The 27385-nt window shown below is 32.8% G+C and overlaps 1 protein-coding gene across 1 annotated transcript; it reads left to right on the forward strand.

Moving 5' to 3' along the window:
* Window positions 1-7915: 7915 nt before the first annotated feature.
* LOC127739153 (extracellular tyrosine-protein kinase PKDCC-like) lies at window positions 7916-24009 on the forward strand. The gene is made up of 7 exons (XM_052250743.1): window positions 7916-8014; window positions 9661-10668; window positions 12775-12891; window positions 16002-16210; window positions 17653-17903; window positions 20047-20226; window positions 22375-24009. The coding sequence occupies exons 2-7, from the start codon at window positions 10162-10164 to the stop codon at window positions 22476-22478; spliced, it is 1368 nt and encodes a 455-aa protein (XP_052106703.1). The 5' UTR covers window positions 7916-8014; window positions 9661-10161; the 3' UTR covers window positions 22479-24009.
* Window positions 24010-27385: the final 3376 nt, after the last annotated feature.

Consider the following 27385-nt stretch of genomic DNA (forward strand, 5'->3'; position numbering starts at 1 on the left):
CAATTTTTTTTAATTTTTTTTTCAATATTCAATGTTCGTTTTCAACATTCGATTTTCGTTATTTAGAATTCATTTTCAACATTCAACATTCGATTTCAACATTCAACATTCAAATTTTTTTTTTTTGTTAAATGTTTTTTAAGTTGTTTTTTTTCAACATTCGTTTGCAACATTCAACATTCGATTTTCAACTTTCAAGATTCGTTTTCAATATTCAACATCGGTTTTCGACATTCGATTTTCGATTTTCAACTTTCAACATTCAAAATTCGTTTCAACATTCAACATTCGTTTTCAACATTCGATTTTCAACTGTCAACATTCGTTTTCAACATTTAACATTCGTTTTCAACATTCGATTTTCGATTTTCAACTTTCAACATTCGTTTTCAACATTCGATTTTCAACATTCAACATTTGTTTTCAACATTCAACATTCGTTTTCAACATTCAACATCCGTTTTCAACATTCAACATTCAATTATTTTTTTTGCTAATCTTTTTTTTTCAATTTTTTTTGTTTTCAATATTCAATGTTCGTTTTCAACATTCGATTTTCAACATTCCGAATTCATTTTCAACATTCAACATTCGTTTTCAACATTCGATTTTCAACATTCAACATACGTTTACAACATGAAAACGAATGTTGAATGTTGCAAACGAATGTTGAAAAAAAAAAAAAAAAAATGAAAAAAAAAGTTTAGCAAAAAAAAAAAAATGTTGAATGTTGGAAACGGATGTTGAATGTTGAAAACGAATGTTGAATGTTGAAAACGAATGTTGAAAGTTGAAAATCGAATGTTGAAAACGAATGTTGAATGTTGAAAACGAATGTTGAATATTGAAAAAACGAATGTTGAAAGTTGAAAAACGAATGTTGAATGTTGAAAATGAATGTTGAATGTTGAAAATCGAATGTTGAAAACGAATGTTGAATGTTGAAAATGAATGTTGAATGTTGAAAATCGAATGTTGAAAACGAATGTTGAATGTTGAAAACGAATGTTGAATGTTGAAAATCGAATGTTGAAAACGGATGTTGAATGTTGAAAATCGAATGTTGAAAACGAATGTTGAATGTTGAAAATGAATGTTGAATGTTGAAAATCGAATGTTGAAAACGAATGCTGAATGTTGAAAACGAATGTTGAATGTTGAAAACGAATGTTAAATGTTGAAAACGAATGTTGAAAGTTGGAAATCGAATGTTGAAAACGAATGTTGAATGTTGAAAACGAATGGACACTCTCCAATATATGGACTAGAATAGAATTCATGATAAAAATCTCTTTTTTGTTGATCTTATATTGCTGATCATTTTTCTGTTTACAGTTTCTCTCTATCTTCAGTTTTGCCCAAAACAAAAAAAAAAAGGGTAAAAAATTGCCTTAAAAGGCTGTCATCTAACGATTTCGAAAAAAAATTGACTTATTTGTAGATCTTGTTTTGCTGATCATTTTTGCTATTTAAAGTGTCTATCTTATCTATCACTTATAATGTTTTTCAAGATAATAGGCAAAAACGTAAAATATAGGTAAAAATCATCTCGAAAGAGCAAGAACTCCAATAAGTTTACTAATGATTTTGGATATTTTGACTTATTTGATTGATTGATTGATTGTTGGTTGCTTAACGTCCAGTGGCAAATATGACTTATTTGAAGATCTAGTCTTGCTCATCATTTTTGCTATTTAACATGGCTATCTATCTATAAATAGTTTTCAACATAAGAGGCAGAACACTAAAAATGGGTAAAAATCGTCATTAAAGAGCAATAACTCCAATAAGGAATCAACTGACAATGTAGGCCATTAGACTTAATTGTATATCTTGTCTTGCTGATCATTTTTGCTTATTCAAGTTTCTATCTAACTATTATAGTTTTTTTTCAGATATATATAAGGCAAAAACCCCAAAAATGATAAAAATCGTCATTAAAAGTCAATAACTCCAATAAAGGGTCGTCAGACGATTTCAACAACTAAACCTATTTCTAGATCTTGTCTTGATGATCACTTTTGCTTGATTAAGTTTTAGTTTTTGAGATAAAAATCGTCATTAAAAATCAGGCCGTTTTCTCGTTTGCATAGTTTTACATTTGTCAAATCGACGACGACAGACGACGACGGACGCCAAGTGATGAGAAAAAGCTCATTTGGTCCTCTGGGCCAGGTGAGGTAAAAAAAATCAGCACATTCATTTATTTATGTTCAGCTGAAAACTGTCCTTTTCTTTCTTTAATTGTTGGCTTACTTTTCCACTGACCAATACCCCACAGCATTCTTCTGTTATGGGGAAATATTGATTGCAATAAATCCATGAGATTTTTAAAATTACATTTTATTCAGTAAGTGAAAAGAAAAAAAAATCTTACTTGAAAAAATCAAGTAACTCTAATAAGTTTATTTTTTGAAATCAAAATAATCTACTGTGTAACATACAACAATCGCACTTTAAATTTTGAGTATTCACAAAGATATATAATTGGTTTTTTTTTATTAGGGATAAATGCTTATGAAATTTCACATCCGATACCTAGAAAGTCCAAATTACTAATTATCTCTCCTTATAACAGCCATGAATCTTTCTTCAAAGTCATCATAAACAGCAGGAGGTTAAAAAATTTAATTTCGGTCTCCACAAATTAAAACAATCTCAGAGAAACTATGAGTGAAGACTTCCTCTGACTTTCCAGACTATAGGATGAACATAAGCGGAATATAGTTTCCATTTTTGTCATCTCTTGACTTTGGCAAATCTGATTAAGATTACAGGTAAACTTATATAGGTAAAAAGTGCAAATGTCCAGTCAATTTGGTTCAGGTGTATCAAAGTTTAAAGCCCAAATGTCCATATTGTTTGAGCACAAGTGTCCTGTTGTGGTACAGGTAAAAAAGGGCAAATGTCCTGCGCCCTTCAAATGAGACTGGAGAAACATTATTTGAAAACGTTCTGAAACAATGCAAATTATATATGTTCCAAGATTTTTGCAATGCTCAGACAAAGATGATTTTTAATGTACATAAAATAAAAAAGACTGGACAACGTTTGAATTGTTTTACATTTGTCATTTCGGGGCCTTTTATAGCTGACTATGCGGTATGGGTTTTACTCATTGTTGAAGGCCGTACGGTGACCTATAGTTGTTAATTTCTGTGTCATTTGGTCTCTTGTGGAGAGCTGTCTCATTGGCAATCATACCACATCTTCTTATTTTTATATGGACAAGTCACAGAATAGAGAAAGAATGAAGGAAATTATCAAGGAAAGTGCAGTATCTTAAAATGTGCTCTCAAGAATTCTTTTGTTTGAGCAATTCATTGACAAGAAGTTAGAATAATCTTAAAATTTGCTTTGATTTATAAAATGGTGATTTTTTTTAAGCATTTCATTTTGGTATTTCTTAGTTCCATAATCATAAAAGAGTAGAGATGTAAAAATCATGTTTGATTGAGACATTCTATGAAATAATTCAATGAGAACACACCAGTTATCTATTAAACTTTGACTCTACTTTGCAAACTTGTGAAACAGTATCTGGTCCTCCAAACCTGCACATGAGTTTGGTGGGCATGGACCTTCCTTTTTAGCTCACCGGGACCCAAAGGGCCCCATGTGAGCTTATGCCATCACTTGGCGTCTGTCGTCGTCCGTCGTCGTCTGTCGTTGTCGTCTGTCGTCGTAAACTATTTCAAAAATCTTCTCCTCTGAAACTGCTAGGCCAATTACCTTCAAACTTTAACTAAATGTTCCTTAGGGTATCTAGTTTATAAATTGTATCCGAAGTTTTGATCCATCGACAAACATGCCCGCCATGGCTAAAAATAGAACATAGGGGTCAAATGCAGTTTTTGGCTTATATCTCAAAAACTAAATCTTTTAGAGCAAATGTGACATGGGGTAAAATTGTTTAATTGGTCAAGATCTATCGGCCCTGAAATTATCAGTCGAATCGAACAACCCATTGTTGGGTTGCTGCCACTGAATTGGTAGTTTTAACAAAATTTTGCAGTTTTTTGTTATTATTTTGAATATTATTATAGATATATATAAACTGTAAGCAGCAATAATGTTCAGCAAAGTAAGATCTACAAAAAATTTAATATGACAAAAATTGTCAATTGACCCCTTAAGGAGCTATTGCCCTTGAAAGACAAATTTACACAATTTGTTCATCAAGTTTGCTAACATTTAAAAATCTTTCTTCTGAAATACAGGTGAGCGATTCAGGCTCTTGAGAGCCTCTTGTTATCTCACCTGGTCCAAAGGTCTAGATTGAGCTTTTGAAATAGATTTGCATCTATTGTCTGTGGTCTGTGATCATGGATCTCACTAAACAATATTTGGCTAATTTTATTATTCTTATTTATAATCTTGAAAACTATATCATATTATAGAATGAGAGAAAATATGAACATCAAAGTTAAAAGGATAAAATCAGTCAAATTGTTTCTTCTAATGGACATTCATAATCAACAACTCAGTTTATGAACCTTTATGTTGCTTCTGTATTTCTATAACCCCGTCGTATATACTAAGTATATACATTAAGGTTTACCCTTGTCCGTCCCGTCCGTCCGTCCGTCGCGTACGTCCCCAAAATTGGTTTCCGTTCTCTTAACTTTAGTTTGCCTCAACCAAATGTTATAAAACTTATATACAATGCTTATTACCACAAAACACAGATCAAGTTCAAAATTGGGTGGCGTCACTTTTACCGTTCATGAGTTATGCCCCTTTATAAACATAAAAATTGCTGAATTTTTCGTTTCCGTTTTCTAACTTTAGTTTGCCTAAACCAAATGTTATGAAACTTATACACAATGCTTATTACCACAAAACACCGATCAAGTTTGAAATTGGGTGGCGTCACTTTTACCGTTCGTGAGTTATGCCCCTTTATAAATGGAAAAATTGCTAAATCTGTCATTTCCGTTCTCTAACTTTAGTTTGCCTCAACCAAATGTTATTGAACAATGAGAGCACTCAAACCTGCAAGCAATTTCTAATAACAACATGTAGAAATATATGTCATTAACTTTAAAAGAAAAGAAAATTTCAATAATTAGTACATTGACTCTTGCATATTTACAAGCGGGGGCATCTGTGGCCCATAGACACATTCTCCATTTATTTCCCCATATTGTCTTCAAACCAAAAACAGCAAAATGATCAGCAAAACAAGATCTACCAAAAAATAAACAGAAACATTGTCTTCATTATAGGACTTATTGCCATTGAAAGACATTTTTTTTACTTATTATATGATCTTGAAACTTTTAGAAAGAAACTGTAAACAGCAAACAATTTCAGCAATTCAAGATCTATAAAACACCATATGACTGAAATCAACATGGACTTGGTTCTGGGGTTAATGCCCTTAAAAGACAACTTTTTTAATCAATTTTAGAATTCTGACTAATTGTCCTTAAAAGACGAATTTTGAACAATTTCAGCATTTTTGCATAAAATTCATGACCGGAAACTGTCAACAGTTGACTCTTCATTTGAGTTGTTGCCCTAAAATTACCATTTTAACCAATTATATTTGTTACAAAAATGCCAATATGACTGAAACCACCACTTGACTCCATATAGAAGTTACTGCCTTTAAAATACGATTTTTGACAAGGGAAATGAAAGGAGCGACAATGCTTAGAAAATCAATATCTAAAAAAACCAAACCGATCATAATTGTCACATGTCCAAGACTAATCCAGATGTCGATATCGAATCAATATCGATGAATTTATTCACTCATGACATAACCAGATGTCGATTTAGATGGCGACACCAATGACAAAACCCGATGTCGATGTCGATCGATATCGATGATGACTTAAGATAATGGAGTCAAAATAAGACATATCTATCTGATCAAATGACCGAATATAAAGATTGATATAGGGCGAGATGATGGCTGAATTTTAATAATTTTTCCCCATTGTATTTAAACAAGTCAATCAAGTGGTCATCTCTCCAAATAACTGTATCCTTAAAAGAGCATCACTATATATACATATTCTTTAAAAGTCATACCTCAATTGTCAGACGATACTTCATTGGAGTAATGGCATGGGCATACTTTTTTTTTAACTTTTAGAAAAAGAGCACCTTGAAAATGAAGTCAAGGTCAAGTATCCAGCTTCTAATAAATATGTAGACCTTTCAAAAGTTATAAACCTAGTTAAATTTTTAAAATACAATTTGTCAACGCTGTCGCCGCCGCCGCCGGATTACTTATTGCAGGCAAAAAAAGTGAAACTGAGGTTAATGTCAATACATTTTTTTCGCGATGTGGAATCCTTATCCTGATTCATAAATCAAAACCTTGTTATATGATATATATTTTATATATGTCTCTGGTTACACATAGTTGTATCTGAAAATTTATAGGAATATATTTTGTATATATGTCTCTGGTTGCATAGATGTTATGCAACTATATTCTCTAAAACAATAGGAAGAGCAATTTATTACCACAGAGAATTTGGCGGACAACCTGTGAGGAAAATCAGTTGACGGAGAGACGGATCATATACCCGAATTTCTTTAGAAAGAGCTGGCAAAATAAAGGTGTAATGTAGAGCAACTAATGTTATGTGATATCTGTGTATTTACCAGCTTTTGAGATTATAGCGCACGGCTAAAATTATGTACGTGTCAAATTTTATTTAAGTGTCCTAGTGTCTGCGTCTTAGCAGCATAAAATTGCGTTAGACTCTCTCTCTCTCTCGATCGATATCGATATATAAAATATAAAACCTGAGACCCCCTGCCGAAAGTTCTACTCACCCCGACATAGTTTTAAAAACGAAGAATTGTAAAAATAACTTCACTTGATTGTATCTTGGCAACTGAATATATGATAACAACAATCAGTTTTCTATTAGATACAAAACAAGATATTCCCAAAAAACTTGCTAATCATTAACACATAAGTTGAAATACATGTATATCGAACAAGTATTTCTGTTCTTGACAGCCGTGAATCACGCATTTGGGTAAAATTTTTCTGGTACGATGTTAGGTACGCAAGCATTTTTGTTCTTGACAGCGATAATGCATTTTTTTTAATTCTTCTGTTAACGATGTTTACGTACAGAAAGCAACATGCATGTTTCTCTAGTTTTCCGGTACGTTATTAAAGTTAAAGATGTATTTTGAAATTTCAAATCTACAAAATTGGAAATATAACACGTACAGGTCCTTTAAATTAGAGTCGTTCAATATAAATCAGAAGTAGTGCATGAAATATAGAGGTTTTTTTTAAAGGAAAATGTACTATTTCAAAACATGTGGTTTTCATAAATTAAAACTTTAAATAACTGAATGAAAAAAATAATGTCTATAAGTAGTAATTAAAGTTTATGTAACTTAAAATTGACACCAGAGATCTTTTTTTTTTTTCTTTTTTTTCGGGGGTGGGAGGATTTGGTTGACACATATTTTAGTTGGTTTGTTCACTTAATGCGGGAAATTATTTTTCAACTGTTGCGAAAAGAATCTCAAATTAACTTTGTTTCGCCTCCGTGAGACCGCATGAAACTGTAACGACATAAATATACTTACATCGATTTCTGAGGCATCAACTTTGTAACTTGTCTTTACTAATAAAAACGAATTAGGCTTGTGTCAGAAATATTGTAAATTTCACCTGTCAGTAATGAAAAAATGAATCACGTTTAAAGATTAAGATATATATTAAATTACTCTCAGGTGATGATAATTAAAACCGCTCCGACACATGATTAATCTGATAAAGATTTTAATAAAACAACTACTCAACAAATGTCAAAATTGAATGTTTTAAAAGTTATTAGACCGTGAATGTCAAAAAACAAGCAAAAAAACTTTAAAATGTAATTGAGATAAGAAATGAGATAAAACTTTCAGTTTGTAATGAGATGGATGTTTTCAAGGGAGCTAATCGTGCCTGTGACCTTTCAGGTTTATAAAAGGATTACAGGTATTTGTTATTACAACATTAACAGACTGGAAACCAACCAAGGTAAGTTTGTGTAATGAACATTTTTTCTGCATTGATCATTCATGCCATTTTAATAACTCATTCTACAAGTACATTCTAAACCTTTTTTTTATATATATATTGGCAACAGGTTTTTTTTAAAAGAGGTATACGTTTATGCTTAAGCGTATAGAGAGTACAAATTATTTTCATTTATTCTAAATAAAATAAATAACAAAAAAAAAAGCAAGAAGCTTTGAAATTACCCAATTTATCTCTATTGTAAAACTTTAATTGTCGGCATGGTTCTTTCTGCTAAAATCAACCCTGTTCAAACGACTATCCTTTGGATTATGTACTAAAATTATTCAACATCTGTATATCCTTTTACTTCGGTGGTCGATATTTAACTCGTGTTATTCAAAATTTCCCGAGACTCGGGTCGACTTGCAGCTTGCCACGCTACATATAGACACTTATTGATTGCCGAATCTGATGGAAGATATGAGGTTTTACTCCTGAAACTAAATGTTTTTTTTTTATTTATTGCATATCTCTGCAGATATTTGTTGTTGTTGTTTTTTTTGTTTTGTTTTGTTTTGGTTTTTTTTTGTGGGGGGGAGGGGGGGGGGGTCGCTAGGTTGTTATCTTGTTGGGGGTATACCAGATATCTCAATATATTCATATTAACAATGTACTGATGAGTAAAGACAGTCATTCTTCAAGGACTTGAGACAAATTTGGTCTAAAAATCCAGAATATTTTGGATTGCAAATTTCTAAATCGAATGCTAACTGTACAAGGAGTCAGATGTATAAAAGATTGAATTTAAGCAAAACCGTCATGCATTTTGTTTGTAAAAAAGGAGAAGGTACGATCGTACCACTTTTCTGGCCCTTTTAATTCGAAAATATCGTAAATCTATCAAATAAAATCCTGGCTGGCTGATATCAGTATATATACATGTATTTTTTCATTGTACCTTACAAATTTGCTTAAGGGATTCATACTTCTTGCATTTCATGCCAAACTGCAAAATTTACCAAAATAGTCCCATTTTAAGATCTAGTCATTTATGTTTAGATATGAGCCAATATAAGGCTTTATCAAAAATGATAATTTAATTTGGGTAAAATATAATTTTGGATAAAGCATGGGCTCATAACTAAGTTTAACAAATTTTTGTGTAAAATCGCCATTTTAGGCACAGGCGCTTTGGGAAGGCCTCTTTTGTGTATTTTAATCGTTTATTTTAGTAAATATTCTTTAATATTTTAACTTATTAAATGTGTTCTTGCTCTTATTTATACGATATGACAACAACAGTAGTTTATATCATATGATGCCCCTCTTTTCATTTTCCACGAAACTGAACATGAGTTGAAATATTAAAGAATAATTTACCGTAAACAATTTTAAAACACAAAAACAAATTATTTAGTAATTGCGCGAAGTCCGGTTTTTCAATCCCGTAAAATTTTATAACAATCTATAAATGCTACATCCTTTTCAATTCTTAAATACCTGTCATTGACTATTATGAGCGACTCGTCCTGAAAATGCATGCAATATTTGCCACTGGACGTTAACCAAACCAAAATCAATCAATCAATTATTCATGGTCAAGGGAGATGGGCGTATCATGCTCTTGGTGCAACTGTTTTACATTGAACCATTTCATTATCCAGGTAAATTAAAAGTACAGATGCAAGATATTTTAAACCGTATAATTACACACCATCAATCAATGCAGAATAAAATCGTCTGTTAACCGCTAATTAGCTTTACTGTGCAGTTAAATGATTAGCGTGTGGATGTCAATGCAATTATTGGTGACAGGTATTAAACAGTGAGAGGTTTGAAACTATCAGTTCTATACATCTATTGATAGAAGCGAAGAAGGCACAGCGTGTGACATCCAGGGAACTTAAAACCAGCACAAATTACAGGCAATCTTCTATGTTGGATATTGACATTTTCAATGGGGTTGTGTGAGTCAGAAAAAAAGAAAGTCTGTCATCGTTATGACAAAGTAAACTGTGTCACAACGGACATCACATGTTAGACATCAATTCATCTGGGTCCCTTGAAAGTTTTGGCGAACAACGGGACGAGGTTATATTGTATTCTCGTAAAATAGATAAAGATCTGGCGAGCCGGGATTGTCAAGTTACTATTATAGCGAGAAAATGACTAGATATAGAATGGAAACACGAGTTTTTCTTTTCGCTATAATTGTGATATTTATTAATGTTCTGATTTTACACAAAACTTTTAGTGGATTAGAACGAGAGAACATGATTGACCCCGGGGGGACAAATCATCGTCATAGCTCCATGGATATGTATAGTATATTTGAAAGTAGACTTCGGAAACTTACAGAAGTATCTTTTGATAGAGGTGTTCATTTGGAACATCTCTATCCCTTATCAAGAGACAGTGCTACTTTAGGGTGCCAAGATATGGTCCGAATGACAAACTATCGCTTCCTAGCGTCGGGGTGGACAAAAGCTGTATATAGCGCAAGTTACAATAATAAGACATATGCTGTGAAGACCGTGTTTCCCAAGGGTAGAGATATATCTTCTTGTTTAGAAGAAGGACATTTGTATGATAAGTGTTTTTACAAGGCCGCCAAGAAACTGGTCAAAGAGATCAGCCTGCTACAGAAACTATCTCATCCAAATATTGTCCAGGTAAGTCTATAAATAAAAACTGTAAAAAGAGATGCATGCGAGGTATACATCAAGGACTGAAAAGCAAGTCAACGACACAAAACACCAGAAGATAACTATATAAAATAAGACGAATAATTTATGCTTGCCAACGAGACAACTATCCCGCACCAGAGTACACATGACGTGGATGTAACTAGCTGATATGCTTAAGCAGCTTTATAGAAATGAAAAGATGTGGTATGATTGCCAATGATACAACTTTCCGCCAAATGACGTAGAAGAATTAGAAGGTTCGCAACTATAGGTCACTGTATAGCCTTCAACAATAAGCAAAACCGATACGGCATACAGCAAGCTATATAAGGCCCCGAAATAACAAATCTAAAACAATTCAAACGAGAAAACTATAACGGCCTGATTTTTGTTAAAACCAACAACAAACGACAACCACTGAATTACAGGCTCCTGTTTTTTTTAATGGTGTCTGGGGTTATCTTTATATTTGCTGCTATTTTTATAGATCTGTCGGAAACGCCTAATGATATTTGTACCAAGGCGTCCACCAGTTGTCTCTGTTATTCATTCATAACTCGAGCATAATATATGTACAACCAAAAATATTTTCAGCGGTAATCAGTCAATACTATTCAATTGTTACCACTCAATCTAAGGTTATAGGGAATACGTCGACCTTCAAGTTGTTATAGGGCGTTTATTCAATTCGTTTGTTTCCTTATCACTGTAAATATTTAAGTAATTGCCAAGATGAATAACAAAACAAAAAAATGAAACTAATTAAGGTTCTTTATATATCTTGTTATTTCATTGCATATCTAGGAAATATGTTTAATTATATCTATCAAATATCCATTTTTTCAATGGACATAGAGAACCTACATTATTCTTTTATTATCTTTTGACTCTAATCTTTGAGCCACAACAAACCCTAACATAGAAATAACACGATTTGGTAAGATTGCCAATGATACAACTCTCCACCAGAGACCAAATGCCATAGAGGTTATCAACTATATTTCACCGTACGGCCTCCAACAAGGAGCAGATCCCATACCGCATTGCAATCTATAAAAGACCCAGAAATAACAAATGTAAAACAATTCAAACAAGAAAACTAACGGGCTGATTTATGTACAAATAATAAACAAAATACAAATATGATAATATACTAGTACAGCAACAAACGACAACCACTGAATTCCAGGCACTTGACTTGGGACAGGCACTTACAGAACGTTTCAAAGATAAACTAAGCATGTTAGCCGTATTCATGTTGACCTAGATGAATTCCTGTTTAATATCCAGTGACAAAAAGTCCTGATATGCATATCAGAACGACGACCTGCTAATGTAATATGAATGTGTATACTGCTTTGAACTAGACCGACACGCGTAACCAGATTTTTACGTGAGCAGTACACAGGAAGGCATGTCATCCAAACCGGACACATTATTCCTAAATGCCGACTGCATAGCGAAGAAGCAGTAATTATTCAGGTCTTTGATTTGATGCGACCGGGGAACGAAACCACAATATCTAGTATACTTGAGGCGAGCACGCGACCATAATGTCACCGGTCAAAACTTCGAAATTAAGGTGTAAAATAAAAACAAACGTTTATTTTCAATAAAGCATTCAAATCGAAATTCTTATAGCATTAACAAAAAGATTAGAGAGTCGAGAGAAAGGCGAAACCAGACGAAGAAAAAAAAGACAACGTAAACCTAGCCAAAAGAAATATAAGACAAACAGACAAACCAATCTAATTAAAATAAAAATCTCTGATTTCGTAATCCTCATATGAGCACGCGAATGGCAATATATCTGTATTTTAATCAGATTGACAGACAAGCAAGTAAAAAAAATAGTTAAAATACTACACAGAAAACTAAAGATTGAGCAACACGAGATCCTTCAGAAATTGGAGGTCAGTCAGGTGCTCCGGACGGTTAGGTAGTTCCTGCAGCATACATATAAATTTGACACGGAATGTTCCACATCAGTTACCTCAGTCGGGTAGAGCCACAGAAAAAGCATTCAAATATACACGAAAGATTAAATATTCATCGGAAGACAAAAAGAGATTTAAAAAGTTTATTTTGTAGGTGTTTGGTTTCTGTATTACAAGTGACAATCTATACGACGTCTCCATGGTAACAGAATTAGGGGATCCCGTAGAACTGATTAGACTTTTACAAATGTCATGGGAGGACAGACTCAAGGCATGTACATTAAATCTCTCTCCCTCTATCGATATAACGTAAAACCGAGGTGGATTTTTTTTTCAACTCTCCACCAATAAAACTGACCACCAAATATAGCCAATAGTGCTGAAAGTTGAGTTGTAAAAGAGCGATATTAAGTTTTGGCGGGTCATATTATGTGATACCATTACCAACCCCAAACCCCCGCTTTTCTGTCAGTCCATCTGAACTCTGGATATTATATATATATATATATATATATTCGATCGTTTTTTTTCCCTTTACCTGTTATAATATTATACACACAAACAGAAATGTCAGGTAAGAATTGTAATCAGTAAACAAGGAGTCTGGCTTGCAGTTGCATTAGAATACATCGATCTTTCCTGACATGATATATGGAAAGTTTCAGTTAACAAATCTCTCAAGATTACATTTTGTCTAGCACATGTAGCATGTGCATACTATCAGAATTTTAAACTCCCGTGTCAAAAATATAATTGATGCGTACCACGTGGAAACGTTAATCCAAAACAAGTATTACGTAAGAGCTGTCTTTAAAGAATTTAAATGTCTTTATAATGACTGTTTGTTTTTATTATTAATGATTTTTGTACAGCAGTCTGTTGTATTAATCTTGTAATTTCACCAGGAGAAACACTTTTGCTCATAATATCAGTATTTTTTGTACCTTTAACTTCATGTTATTAATTATGTATTTTTTGTTGTACCGAATGGGACTAAAGTTGTCTCCTTTGTTCGTTTTTAAAAAGGTTACAAATCTATCAAGCTAAATCGACCTTGGGCAGTCTGGCGGATATTAATCTTGAGCTATACTTAGGACGATTTGGCTTTTATATTGCGATATTTTGGTTTTGACACCCTCGTTCGCTTTCCAAACATTTGGTCTTAAGAGCACCGGGTGAAGTTTATTACAGAAACACGGGCCGTGTGCACCGATATCGGTGAGACATGATTATAATATACAATGAATAAAAATTGAAGCTTGCAAACACCAAAGGTCTTGTGAGCTATTCTCATGACTTGGCGTCCGTCGTCCATCGTCCGTTGACTTTTACAAAAAATATCTTATCCTTTGAAACTACTGGGCCAATTGGAACCGAACTTTGCCACAATCATCATTGAGGTATCTAGTTTGACAAACATGTGTCCAATGATTCGGCTTGCCAACCAACATGGCCGGCATACCTTAAAATAGAACATTGGGGGTAAAATGCAAGTTTTGACGATTATCTCGAAAAACGCTATAATATAACTAGAGAAAATTTGAAATGTTAAGAAAGCTGAGATATACCTACTGTTCATTGACATAAACACTGTCAGACGACTTATAGATATGTTATTGTCCTTAAGTGACGAATTTTACAATTTTTTCATGTTTGCCTTTTATCTTGAAAACTATAATAGATAGATAGAAAATTTAAAAATACAAAAATTATCAGCAAGACACGAACTGCATATAAGTCAAATGTCTTAAATTGTCAGTTGACTCCTTATTGGATTTATTGCCCTTTGCTTATATGACGATTGTTTTACCAATTTGTTGCGCTTTTGCCTATTATCTTGAAACTATAATAGTTGGGTAGAAACTTTAAATAGCATAGATGATCAACAAGACAATATCTACTAATAAGTCAACATGGCCGAAATCGCCCGTTGACTTTTATAGAAGTTATTTCTCTTAATTGACGATTTTTACAACAACAAAAAATACTTATTGCCTATTATTTTAAAACTATAATAGATAGAGAGAAACTTTAAGAAAGCAAAAATGATCCACGAATCAAGATCTACAAGTGAGTTATATGTTGCCGAAATCATTGGCTGACTTTTTATAGGAGTTATTGCGCTTAAAGACAATTTTACCAAAATATGTGTTTTTGCCTATTACATTTATTTTAAAAACTATAATATTATATAGATAAACAAATTAAATAGCAAGAATGATCAGCAAGACAAGATATGAAAATAAGTTAGCATTGCCCGAATTGTCAGTCAACTCCTTATAGGAATTATTGCCTTTAAATGACGATGTTTACCCTTTTTCATTTTGGGCAAACATTATAGAAGATAGAATGACACTGTAAGCGGTAAAAATGACCAGCAAGACACGATCAACTAAATTTCAATTTGGGAGTTGGTATGATTTGTTTGAAATGAACAAATTTCTACATTTTCTTTTCATCAACTCTGCGGTATTTACTCTTAGTACAACACGGTCAGAAATCTTATTCATAAGGTGTAAATGTTATTGGATAGGTTCAATGATGAATAATTTTAGAGTCAAAGAAAAACAGTGCTGACATATAACCAGTTTAAAAAATACAAATCATTTAAAGTCATATGCATGATAACGAGTTTCTAGTAGTTATAATGTTAAAGAAATTATTGCATACTCAACTAAGTCCTCTGTAGGTGTCCTCTGTGCATGATTTTAACATTTATTACGAATCCATAACGTATATAATAGCAACACAATTTTTTTCATTCGGTGATTGTTCATCGAAAAGTTTGACTGCTAATTAACTTTCGGATTTTGGTGTCGAAGTGCACCAAATCGTGACCTTCATAGAAAACCAACACACTGAATCATGGAGCACGTGTAAAATAAATGAGACGATAGATCATGCAATGTTTATTCTCTTTAATATTTTCCATGCTTTCCCATTTGTTAATTAATCTTTCTCCTAACAGATTTGGTGTCTTGGGATTTTTCTGACAGAATCGATTAATACTATTTTCCTTCCACTTTTGCTTTCCTTTCATGTTCACTTTTTTTTGTTGTGATGATGTTTAAGGGATTGAGCAATGGTAAAGGGAAATACCTGTTTAAATCATTACTGCGTTTGTAATAGGCAGTTTCAAATTTATTTATAAGGATTCATATGAAGGCCAAAAAGAAAATAACCTTTGTCTATCAGAAGCTTTAAAGATGTTTATGAAAATGCTTGACACAAGCGTACCAGCGATTTTTAAAAGTTATGTCCCTTTACCTTGACGATAATAAACTTTTAATAGCGTTTTTTGACGCGTTGTAGATGTAATTTATCTTTTATTAGCACATAAATTTCTATTTTGTGTTGTAATTGTTATTTCTTTATTCTTAGGTTGCGTACGACATTACAAAGTTGTTATATTTCATGGCACACAATCAGTTTGGGACAATTTCTATCAATGATTTCCGGAGGCAACAGTTTGTCAGGGTAAATGATGAAATAAAGTTATCCGATGTTGATGATATAGGTTTCGGCGACCCAATTTGCCAAACAGATGACGATTGTACTGTTACCTTTCCAAATGCCAACTTCTCGTTGAGGTAAACTATTTCTGCTTAATTTATCTGGATTGCAACGGCTTCCATTTCACCAAAAACCAAAATAATAGTCATAAATCATAGTGAAGTAGTAAAGGTAAAATATCCAATATTCTGTTATCAAATTTGTTCGATTAAGTTGGGGTAAGTTCGCGAAGGGTTAAAATTGGCCCTAAGATTTTGATGTTTTTTTTTAATCAGGCCAAAATACTACACCGGCATTTCACATAGAAACAGTTGTGCTATAACAACTAGTACAAAATGTCGTCTGTTTCGCACAATACATTAAAATGACGAAGTGATGACCCCCTAAGTATGCATTATTTGTGTTGTAACGTCAGTTTTGGTCAAATTTTTACAATAATTCTTAACGGTTTTTAACATAATTTACTTTGACCACCACCCCTGATCCAGAACGTTTTTGTGTCTAGGGATTCAATATCACAATTGAAAACTTTTGGCTACAGAACTTTTAGGATCCTAGGTTGCGGCCAAGGGTTTCCTTACGCGTTTATGTCCGAAAATGCATAAAATCATCGTATTTTGACAATATATACAAATTTGCTGACTTTGAAGCCTAGAATGTACTCTAATGAAGATATTTGTTTAACTAGTTGTAAGGCTTTTGAAAAAGGTCCATTTACGAACCAAATTATGGCCATTTGGAAATGTTATGATAAAGTTGAAATTCAAGGCCATATTTGGCCTAGAGTGAACCTTATCCTTTCTCTTAATACGAATCCTCACGGTTCAATGCTATGGTACAATCAAAAGACATTAATATATCATAAAACAGATAGGTATACTTTTACAAAACTGTTTGTAAATGTCATTTTGATCGGATAACTGCACATATTTAAACATCGATTCCAAGGCGATTGATGGTCTGATATTGTGTGCGCAAATGCAGACGTCATGTAAATAGTTTGGAATTGTATGATTCAACGGTTGTATCTCTCAGTTGTATAATAAATAAATGGTAATATTGCATTTGTAGATTTGCAGTTGGTTTAACCTCTTACAACTTTTAGATAGTAATTGGACTCACGCAAGGAATATTTGTAATATATGACACAACTAGTAAAATCGATACCACAAACAAAAAAGTCCTACTGTGTAAAAAGATGGATCTCCGCTTCTCACCAATAATTGAGGGTCTTGATTGTTGGTGGTGGTGGTTGAGGAGAGGGTCTTCGTATTTGTATTTAAAAAAAAAATTCTAGACCATCTTTCTTTTTTTTTTTTTTTTTATATCTTAGCATCCCATGAAAATTTTCTCTTTTAATTAATCTTTTTGTCCTTTTTTTCTCTATTCTTTATATTTTTGCCTAATATTTGCTATCTAATATGTGAAATATCCACCAAACCCTCATTATTTACTTCATACTTTATCAATTTATGTTGCATACTGAATGAAATAGAAACACTGATTTAATATATTTCAGAATATCTTGTCAGAATTTAAGGTGTATTGGACATAACGAGAAAAAGAACATTTTTAACGCTGGACGACATTTTACCACATTCCTCCTGCCTCATGGTGTTCCAAAAGGCTTGCAGCCATTAGTTGACAGAGTCGTACTTGGTTACTCTAATGTTACTATGAACACCAAACAACTCTTATATTTGATGGACAAAATTGTGCAAATGTACGGGAGTGGTAGTTACTTGAACCGGAATGGTACACATACAAAAGGTAAATCGAAAAAAGCAAAGCATGGTCAAGTTCTGAATTAAAGGTGCGAGACGACATTTTCTTAATATATGTATATACTCAACCACCAACAAGGTCTACAACTTGTTTCTTCAGGAAAAAAATATACCGGTGATAGTTCCTAGTAAGAATTGTCATTAACGGTTGATTGAACCTTCTCGTACTTAACACTTTTCGAAAGGTCTATATTTTCTTTGAAATATGAACCCAATATGAAGATTTAAGTCCAAGACATAAAAAAAAGTTCCGGTTTACGAGTTTTGAAAAAATATCCGATATGGTCGAAGTCGGACATTTGTTATTTCTTGATAATCATACTCCATCAAAGACGTTGAGATACTGATTTTAGCCAGTACGATCGACCATCTGTCAGTCTGTCCGTCAGCCTGTCATCATTATTATCGCCTGGATAGTGTTGTCATTTCTTATTCTATCATGTTAAAGTTTAAAGTTTGAATTTACAGAAATCTTGGACAAATTCTATTATCGGAGGTGAAAGTCTTTTCGTTGGAAGACTGGACTTGTCTCAGTGTGAACTTATTTTTTTGCATAGCCTGGACAGCAGTTTTCCCGAACCATGTGTAAGCACTTTAAGTAATAATCTTAATCCAAAAACATAGATTAATGCTGTCGTCAGGTAAAATCTGAATCAAATATTACATAATGGTAGAATCGTTAGCTTTAATACATTCATGTTTTTGCGGATCCCAATAAAATTCGAATGCAGATTTTCTTTTATCTAAATTTTGCACCATTTCGAATTGTTAAGAAATAGGAAATGGGGGTACATGACGTTTTTCGTGATGGGTTTGTATTTCCTGTAATGTTTTCAGAACCGTCGGTTTTTTTGTTTTGTTTTGTTTTGTTTATTTGGTCCCCCCCCCCCCCCCCCCCCCATCATAATAGTGTAGCGATGATACCCGTATTTCATGGACTATGAGTATCTGTGCAAAGAGTGTTTTTATGCCCCACCTACGATAGTAGAGGGGCATTATGTTTTTCGGTCTGTGCGTCCGTTCGTTCATCCTTCCTTTCGTCCGTCCGTCCGTCCGTCCGTCTGTCCCGCTTCAGGTTAAAGTTTTTGGTCAAGGTAGTTTTTGATGAAGTTGAAGTCCAATCAACTTGAAACTTAGTACACATGTTCCCTATGATATGATCTTTCTAATTTGAATGCCAAATTAAAGTTTTAATCCCAATTTCACGGTCCACTGAACATAGAAAATGATAGTGCGAGTGGGGCATCCCTGTACTATGGACACATTCTTGTTAAAAATTGTTTTTATGTATATATTTACTTTTTATTTACCTGAAACTCTGTTAAAAATGATAACTATGAAAACTCTATCTTGGGTCCTCAATGAACTTTATTTGGCCTTTTTAACTTTTTTTATTCGAGCGTCACTGATGAGTCTTCTGTAAACGAAACATATAACTAAGAGTACTATAAATCATAGTTATTCTCAGTATAGAATAGAATAGAATATTTTTATTTACCAAATTAGGGCCCCAGGAGGGAATATAGCATACAAACAATATTATTATAAACAATAAAATATGCAATACACAGACAATAGATACTAAGTATATAAGGAGCTGAAAAGGGACGAAGTGTGAACAATTTTCAAACTTGAATTCTTATTTCAAGTGAGAGTTTATTGGCTTTTTTGCATTCCTTGTAAAATTCCTACCTTTTATTTTGAGATAATTTGATTTTACCACTGTCGTACGGATTAAGAGATGAACGACTGTTTTTTTTTTGTGTGTAGCATGAAAAATGATGATGCATAGTTTAAATGTTTACAGAAATCGTGATGGAATTATTGTTGTATAGAAAACTTGAATGCATATACAAATAATAAATGTAACGAACTCTTTTTATTACAATTAGAACAAGGATAAGAAATCTGATTGATGATGTTTTTTAGAAGATGGCTGTTTTCATCATTATTGAAATCTCTAGCGAGTCTCAAGACGTCTTGCAACAGGATTTAAATAGTTCTAGCTTTGTCTTCTTAATTTGTTAATTATACAAGTACAAACGAGATTAATTATCAAATATGATAAAAATAGTTACATTTCCTAATAATGCCAAAAATTGAATATTTCATTGCTTATTGTTTTTCAGTTCTTTATAATAAAATACCATACCAAGATCTCCCTGGAATATATGATTACCCGTGTCGGTTATCATTGACCGGATACGGATGTACTGTATCAGTGTTTGACCTACAGGAAGCGGAAGCGCTTTGCAATGCAGATGAACAATGTCTAGCTTTTGTTTTCACTAAAGAACAATCCTGGACAGGTAAGTTTCTGTTTATTTGAAGGCAGATAAAAAGAGTTTATTTTTAGAACTTTGACCCTTAGTTCATGGCAGATTTTGAAAATGTGAATGCACAAGGTTCATATCAACGATATCTAGATCTAGTCCAAAAACCAGTGCTGATCGAAAATTTGTATAGTAAATGCTCACTGAGACTACTGTGTTATATAGTATATAGCAAGGCCAATGTAATTTTTTTGCTATATTGCTCTCAATCGCATAGTTCATATCGGATTTCGATGATTTTATATGAGAGATTTGTATTAATGATATCATGATTGAACCATAACACTCAAGCATATTTTTGGAGTTGTGACCCTTGACGAGAGGAATGATGTGCCATGATTACCCTATCACCATTAAATTTCTTCATTGGTTTACAAAAATGTTATGATTAAACTTTATATCAACACTGTCTTTGTCGAGCTTCAAGGCCTAATGTCGATTTATAGGCGTTATGATCTTTGGTAATGAAAAGTTGACTATTTAACAAGTGTTTTTGTCTTTACGATTCGTTTGAACTATGACGAAATACATATGCAAAGCTTTTATTAACAATATCTCATTGAGTTGGAAAATGAATGCTGACTAAAAATATGGTGGGAGCTATGGCCCATGGTTAATCAATGTGAAATTTTGACCGAAAAGATTATGGATTGTAACTGAATTTAACAAAGAATGATTGTAAAGCTTACTTCTTTCTCCATTAATCATGTAAAGGTTTTTGCTATTGTGCGGACATTAACTTCACCATGAGAGATAGGGAATGTTAAACAATAATATACATATAATATTATCCACATGTGGAGCAGTATCTGCTTACACTTTCGGAGCACCTGAGATCATCCCGAGTTTGGATTAAAAGGGGTTCTTATTGGTATTGCTTTCGTTTTAAGCGTTGTTCTTTGTGCTTTTTAATTTTTCAATGTTTATTTTGTTTATACTGGCAACAGTCTTGTTTTTCCTTTGTCATGGAAAACATTTTTTTCAAATTTTTACATGCGGTCAAGTTTCAGGCTTAGAAACTTTGCATGACCGATGGTTTATTAATTTGGTGATGTCTTAGAGTTAGATAAAAGTCAATTACCAATCATCTATCGTGTTGTGCCTAATCACTTTATAGAACTTGACGTTTTCATAGGAGTAACACGACGGGTGTCGCATGGGGAGCAGGATCTGCTTATAGTAGCGGCGGGGGCATTAAGTTTTACCCTTGTTCATCCGTTTGTCCCAAAGTTGGTTTCCGTTCTCTAACTTTAGTTTGCCTCAACCAAATGTTATGAAACTTATACACAATGCTTATTACCACAAAATACAGATCAATAGATATCAGAAGATGTGGTATGAGTGCCAATGAGACAACCCTCCATCCAAGTCAAAATTTATAAAGTAAACCATTATAGGTCAAAGTATGGTCTTCAACACGGAGCCTTGGCTCACACCGAACAGCAAGCTATAAAGGGCCCCAAAAATTACTAGTGTAAAACCATTCAAACGGGAAAACCAACGGTCTAATCTATATAAAAAAAACGAGAAACGAGAAACACTTATGAACCACATCAACAAACGACAACTACTGAACATCAGATTCCTGACTTAGGACAGGTGCAAACAATTGCATCGGGTTTTAACGTTTTAATGGTACCAAACCTTCACCCTTATCTGAAACAATAGTGTAACATCACAACATAGAAAAACACACTATAAAATATCAATGAAATGGCTTTACTCAATCAAAAGACATATTAACACCAGTGGACATACACTGAACAAATAAATTTGATCTATGATACAATGCAAGTACACATTTGGGTAGTGTCACTTTTACCGTTCTTCAGTTATGTCCTTTTATAATTTTATATGATATGCAAGCGGGGGCATCATCTGTGTCCATGGACACATTCCCCATTTATTTTATATCTTTTTTATACCTCTTTCATGTTTATAATAGATTTACTTCATAAATAAACTTAAAGCATGTATTGACATTTGTTTTCAGAAATATAGTTTTCAAATACTTTAATATCAGATTTTGAATATTATTGAAATACAAAATTCACTGTAGTAACCAAACTCTCATTGCATCTATCTAAATAATTTAGTTAAAATTTATCATTTCTGTATTTTCAGGGCGGACATTAATACACATGAAGTCTAATGTTGGATATTTGAACCCGAATATAAATACAAATTTATACATGTATGTAAAACCAACGAGTTCAAGATTGATGTAGAATTAAAACCAACGAGTTAAATATTGATGTAACATTAAAACCAACGAGTTAAAGATTGATGTAACATTAAAACCAACGAGTCAAAGATTGATGTAACATTAAAACCAACGAGTTGTTAAAGATTGATGTAACATTAAAACCAACGAGTTCAAGATTGACGTAACATTAAAACCAACAAGTTAAAGATTGATGTAACATTAAAACCAATGCGTTAAAGATTGAAGTAACATTTAAACCAATGCGTTAAAGATTGAAGTAACATTAAAACCAATGCGTTAAAGATTGAAGTAACATTAAAACCAATAAGTTAAAGATTGATGTAACATTAAAAAGCAAAGATGGCAATCCGAATACAGGGTATAAGATAGATAACTAGATTTATCATTATCTGATATTAGCAAACACTTTCTGATATTATTTTGTTTGAATATGTGTTAACACGCCAGTAACACGTCAGTGCTGATTTTATGTGAAAAAAAATCCACGTAAATTTCTAATTGAATTCAAGTTTTATTTCAAATTCATTTGAAATCGAAGTGAAAAATAATTCAGTGATATCTACATTTGTGAAATTTGCTTTTGTGTATAGCTGAATTGACAAATTGATAAATAGATGTACACAGTTATGGATATATCTCTTTGATTGGACGAATACATATATTGACTGGACGTGTAGATAAATGTTTGGACGAATATTTAATGATTGGACGGATCTATAAATGAATTGACGGGTGTATGAACTACTGGGCGAATATAAAAATTATCAGACGAATATATACATGATTGGACGGATATAGCATAATTGGGCGAATATAAAAATTATTAGACGAATATATACATGATTGGACGGATATAGCATAATTGGACAAATGTATGCATGAATGGACGGATCTATAAATGGTTGACGGATATATAAATGATTGGAAGGATATTTGTATATGATTGGACGAGTATACATAAATGATTGAATGGATATATTATTAATTGGACGGATATATGCATGAATGGACGGATATATAATTGATTGAAAGGGTATTTAAATGATTGGACGAGTATATACATGATTGAATGGATATATTATTAATTGGACGGATATATGAATTATTGGTTGGGTTTATCATTGATTCGACGACTATTACATTAAACCGACGGATATATGCGTGACTTAACAAATAGATGAATGATTGGACGGATATATAAATAAAGGGACGGATTACGATTATTTTGGCGATTTATAATATTGATTGGATGGTAATAACATTGATATGGGCGATAGAATTGTTAATTGCCGGATATATCATTCATAGGTTGTTTATAAGGAATCATGATTAAGTAGATGGATATGGATTGGGTTTTTCGTGCGAGTATACAAGATTTCAGGGACTGATGAGTGATCGGATGTGTGATTGATCTTTAAAGTTATAAAATAGCACATGCATGGACATTGTACTAGGATGTTACATTTAGTTTTTATTGTTTTTCTTTATGTTATTTTGTTATGTTTTTATACGAGAATAAAAATTTGAATTCTTGTTTAGTTTGCCAGTTACGAATGTTAAACAGACATAAATTTTCTGTAATTTTCATCACTAACTGACAATAACCGGTGTACGTTGAAGAACACCGGTCCTTTTTGTCGAGCCTGCGACATTTATGTCGCGAAAGCAAGGCATAGAGATCTTAGATTCCGTAGTCGGCGTCGGCGGCGTCAACATTTAGGTTCAGTCTGTGGTTAAAGTTTTTTAGATATCAATAACTTTGTCAAACTTTCATGGAATTTTATGAAATTTGGACAGACGCTTGTTTATAGCCAAAATACAGTATTCAGAGCAAAATTTTGAAAATATATATTTTCATTTTCCCGTATTTTACTGATAGATGGACTTAGTTTTTTTACAGTTAACATTTAGATTCAGTCTGAGGTCATCAATAACTTTGTCAAACTTTCATGGATTCATGGAATTTTATGAAATTCGGACAGAAGCTTGTTTATGACCAAAAGACACTATCCAGAGCAAAATTTTGAAAATATTTATTTTCATTTTTTTCCCGTATTTTACTGATAAATGTACTTAGTTTTTTTTTACAGTCTGGGGTTAAAGTTTGTTACACATAGATTGCTTTGTCAAACCACCATAGAATTTTATGAAACGTTGGCATTTTATGATTAAGAGATAATGTCTGAAGCAAACTTTTGAAAAAATATTCTGTTAATTTTCAGTATTTTTTGATAGATGGACTTAGTCTTTGTCTCGCCTGCGACGAAAGTCGCAGTATGCGAGACAAAGGTATTACTATCCGGCAGCGGCGTAAACTATTTGTAGAATGCTTTATATTTCAGAAGGTAGAAGACCTGGATGCTTCATATCTAGTATGCAGATACTTTATGTTACGAAGTTTCCGCCTGTCATATGTCCAATGTCCTTGACCTCATTTTCATGGTTCAGCGACTGCTTGAAAAAAAAAGTTGAGTTTTTTTGTCATGTGAATTTCTCACTTATTACGAGTAATAGGATAACCATATTTGGTATATGGGTTCCTTGCAACGTCTGCATGTCCGTCAGACAGGGTTCATCTGACCTCGACCTCATTTCATGGATCAGTGATCAAGGTAAAAGTTACGTGATTAGGTCCGTTTTTCAAATACTATAAGCAGTAGGTCAACTATATGTAGTGTATGGAATGACTGTAATGGGTACATGTCAGTCTGGCTGGTTTCATCTTACCTTGAACTCATTTTCATGGTTCATTTGTCAATGTTAAGTTTTTGTGGTTTGGTCTGTTTACCGAGTACAGTAAGCAATAGTCAACTAGATTTGGTGTATGGAATGATTGCAAGGTATACATGTCTGTCTGGCAGGTATCATCTGACCTTGACCTAATTTTCATGGTTCATTGGTCAATGTTAAGTTTTTGTGTTTTGGTCTGTTTATCAAGTACTATAAGCAAGTCAACTAGATTTGGTGTATGGAATGATTGTAATGTGTATATGTCTGTTTGGCAGATATCATCTGACCTTGACCTCATTTTCACGGTTCATTGGTCAATAATGAGTATTTTTTGTTTTGGTCTGTTTTTCAATTATCATAAGCAATTTGTGTATAAAAAAATTGTAAGGTGTATATGTCTGTCTGACATCATTTATCTGACCCGAGTTTCTGTGATGATTTTAGTTAAACCTTTATTTTTAAGACTTTCAACATAAAATCAATGGTCAGTAAAGCAGGCGAGACATTTCAGCATGTGCACTCTTGTTTACAGTTAACATTACACATATACACTGACAACAGCAATCGCAGGTGAGACACAGCGTTCCGCAGAACCCCTTATGAATTTTTTTTGTCTACCTCTTTTTTGTGTTTTAGATTTTTATAAAAATAGAATAATTTGTTTTAAATTTCAATTGATTTCGCTTATCCTATGCGTTCTTGCTTTATCCATACAATTTTACATTAATTGTAATTGAGTGATAGGTGGTGCGCATCTACTCTTATTTTCCTAAAACTATAAGGATGGAGATTGATTTATGAATGAAATTGAAAACAACACTAATTATAAATTTCATACGTACACAGCGCATTTCTGAATTTACCTCCCATCAGGAACGCTCAAAGACGAATAACTGAAAGCCTGTAGAAGAGGATGTATAAGAAACGGTACAGTTTAAGAGCTGACCTAAAAATGATAACCAACTCTATCTTTGGTCAACTTTACCTGAGGAAGTGGAAACATTTCAACTCATTATAAAATGCATATCAAAAGATTTATATAGGTAATTTCATGGTCAAGTTCAAAAATTAAAATTGATCAACTATTTTTACAGAAGTTGAACCACTGTAAAATTTATAGTATATAGAAAATTGGAATGTAAGCGTTCTCACACCAGCAGTTCTTAGCACATTATTATGAAATTTATATAAAAGGTTAATTTAGCAATATGTTGGGCATGTTCATAAATCAGCGCCGATTAATTATTTGTACTCGGTTATTCCTGTTGGAAAGGTCAATTATAGGAAAATTGCATTTTTAACCCTTCAAAAACACGTATTGCCGATGAAGTATTTAGACAGAGGTTATGCCCCTTTGGAATACAAATTATACGGAATATTGCATTGTTAGTGTTATCACACCCACTAGTTGTAGGATTTTTATGAAATTAACATCAGCAATGTCTCATACTAATTTGAAAATTCGCGGAGATGAACTATTTATTCGGTATTTATCCTGCAATCAGCCAGCTATCTTACAAATATTATGTACACAAATAGATTTCTGCTTTATTTGTACTCTGTTACTCCGCTTCTATATTGAGCAATCGGTAATGTGAACAGTTCATTTTGGGGTTCTCTTCTCGATCCGCGTTTAAACTGTCGATTTCTTTGAAAAATAAGAGACAACTATTTGGAATTGAACAACTTAATCTTAAAGTGCCTGGTGTAAATTACAGGATAAAAACAATATATGTGCATTTTCTTAATTATATAATGTAGTTGTACTCGCTACGAAACAGGAGAAAAGTTCGGCGAGCCTTGCTTTTCGTCATGTTTCTTAAGCTCATATAAATAAATTTTATATTTTCTGACAATGTACATATGTAAAGTGTATGGGAAATTGCACGATTAGCGGTCTGACGCCTATACTTCTTGTACGATTTCATAAAATTTATATTAAAAGTTTATATCATGTATTGGACAAGTTCGACAATCAGTACCGATGAACTGTTTTTTAAGGAAGAAATGCCCTTACTGAATGTTAATAATTAGAGGGGGTGCTCTCTATCTAGTTTTGTTGTGTTTTTATGAAATTGATTTTAGAGGAGTATATAAGTCCGAAAATTAGCGCCGATCAACTTTTTTACGAGATTTATGCCTCGTGACATACGGAAAATTGCTTTTCAAACGTTTTCA

Source organism: Mytilus californianus, unplaced genomic scaffold (genome assembly GCF_021869535.1).
Source record: "Mytilus californianus isolate M0D057914Y unplaced genomic scaffold, xbMytCali1.0.p SCAF_4, whole genome shotgun sequence".
NCBI lineage: Eukaryota > Metazoa > Mollusca > Bivalvia > Mytilida > Mytilidae > Mytilus > Mytilus californianus.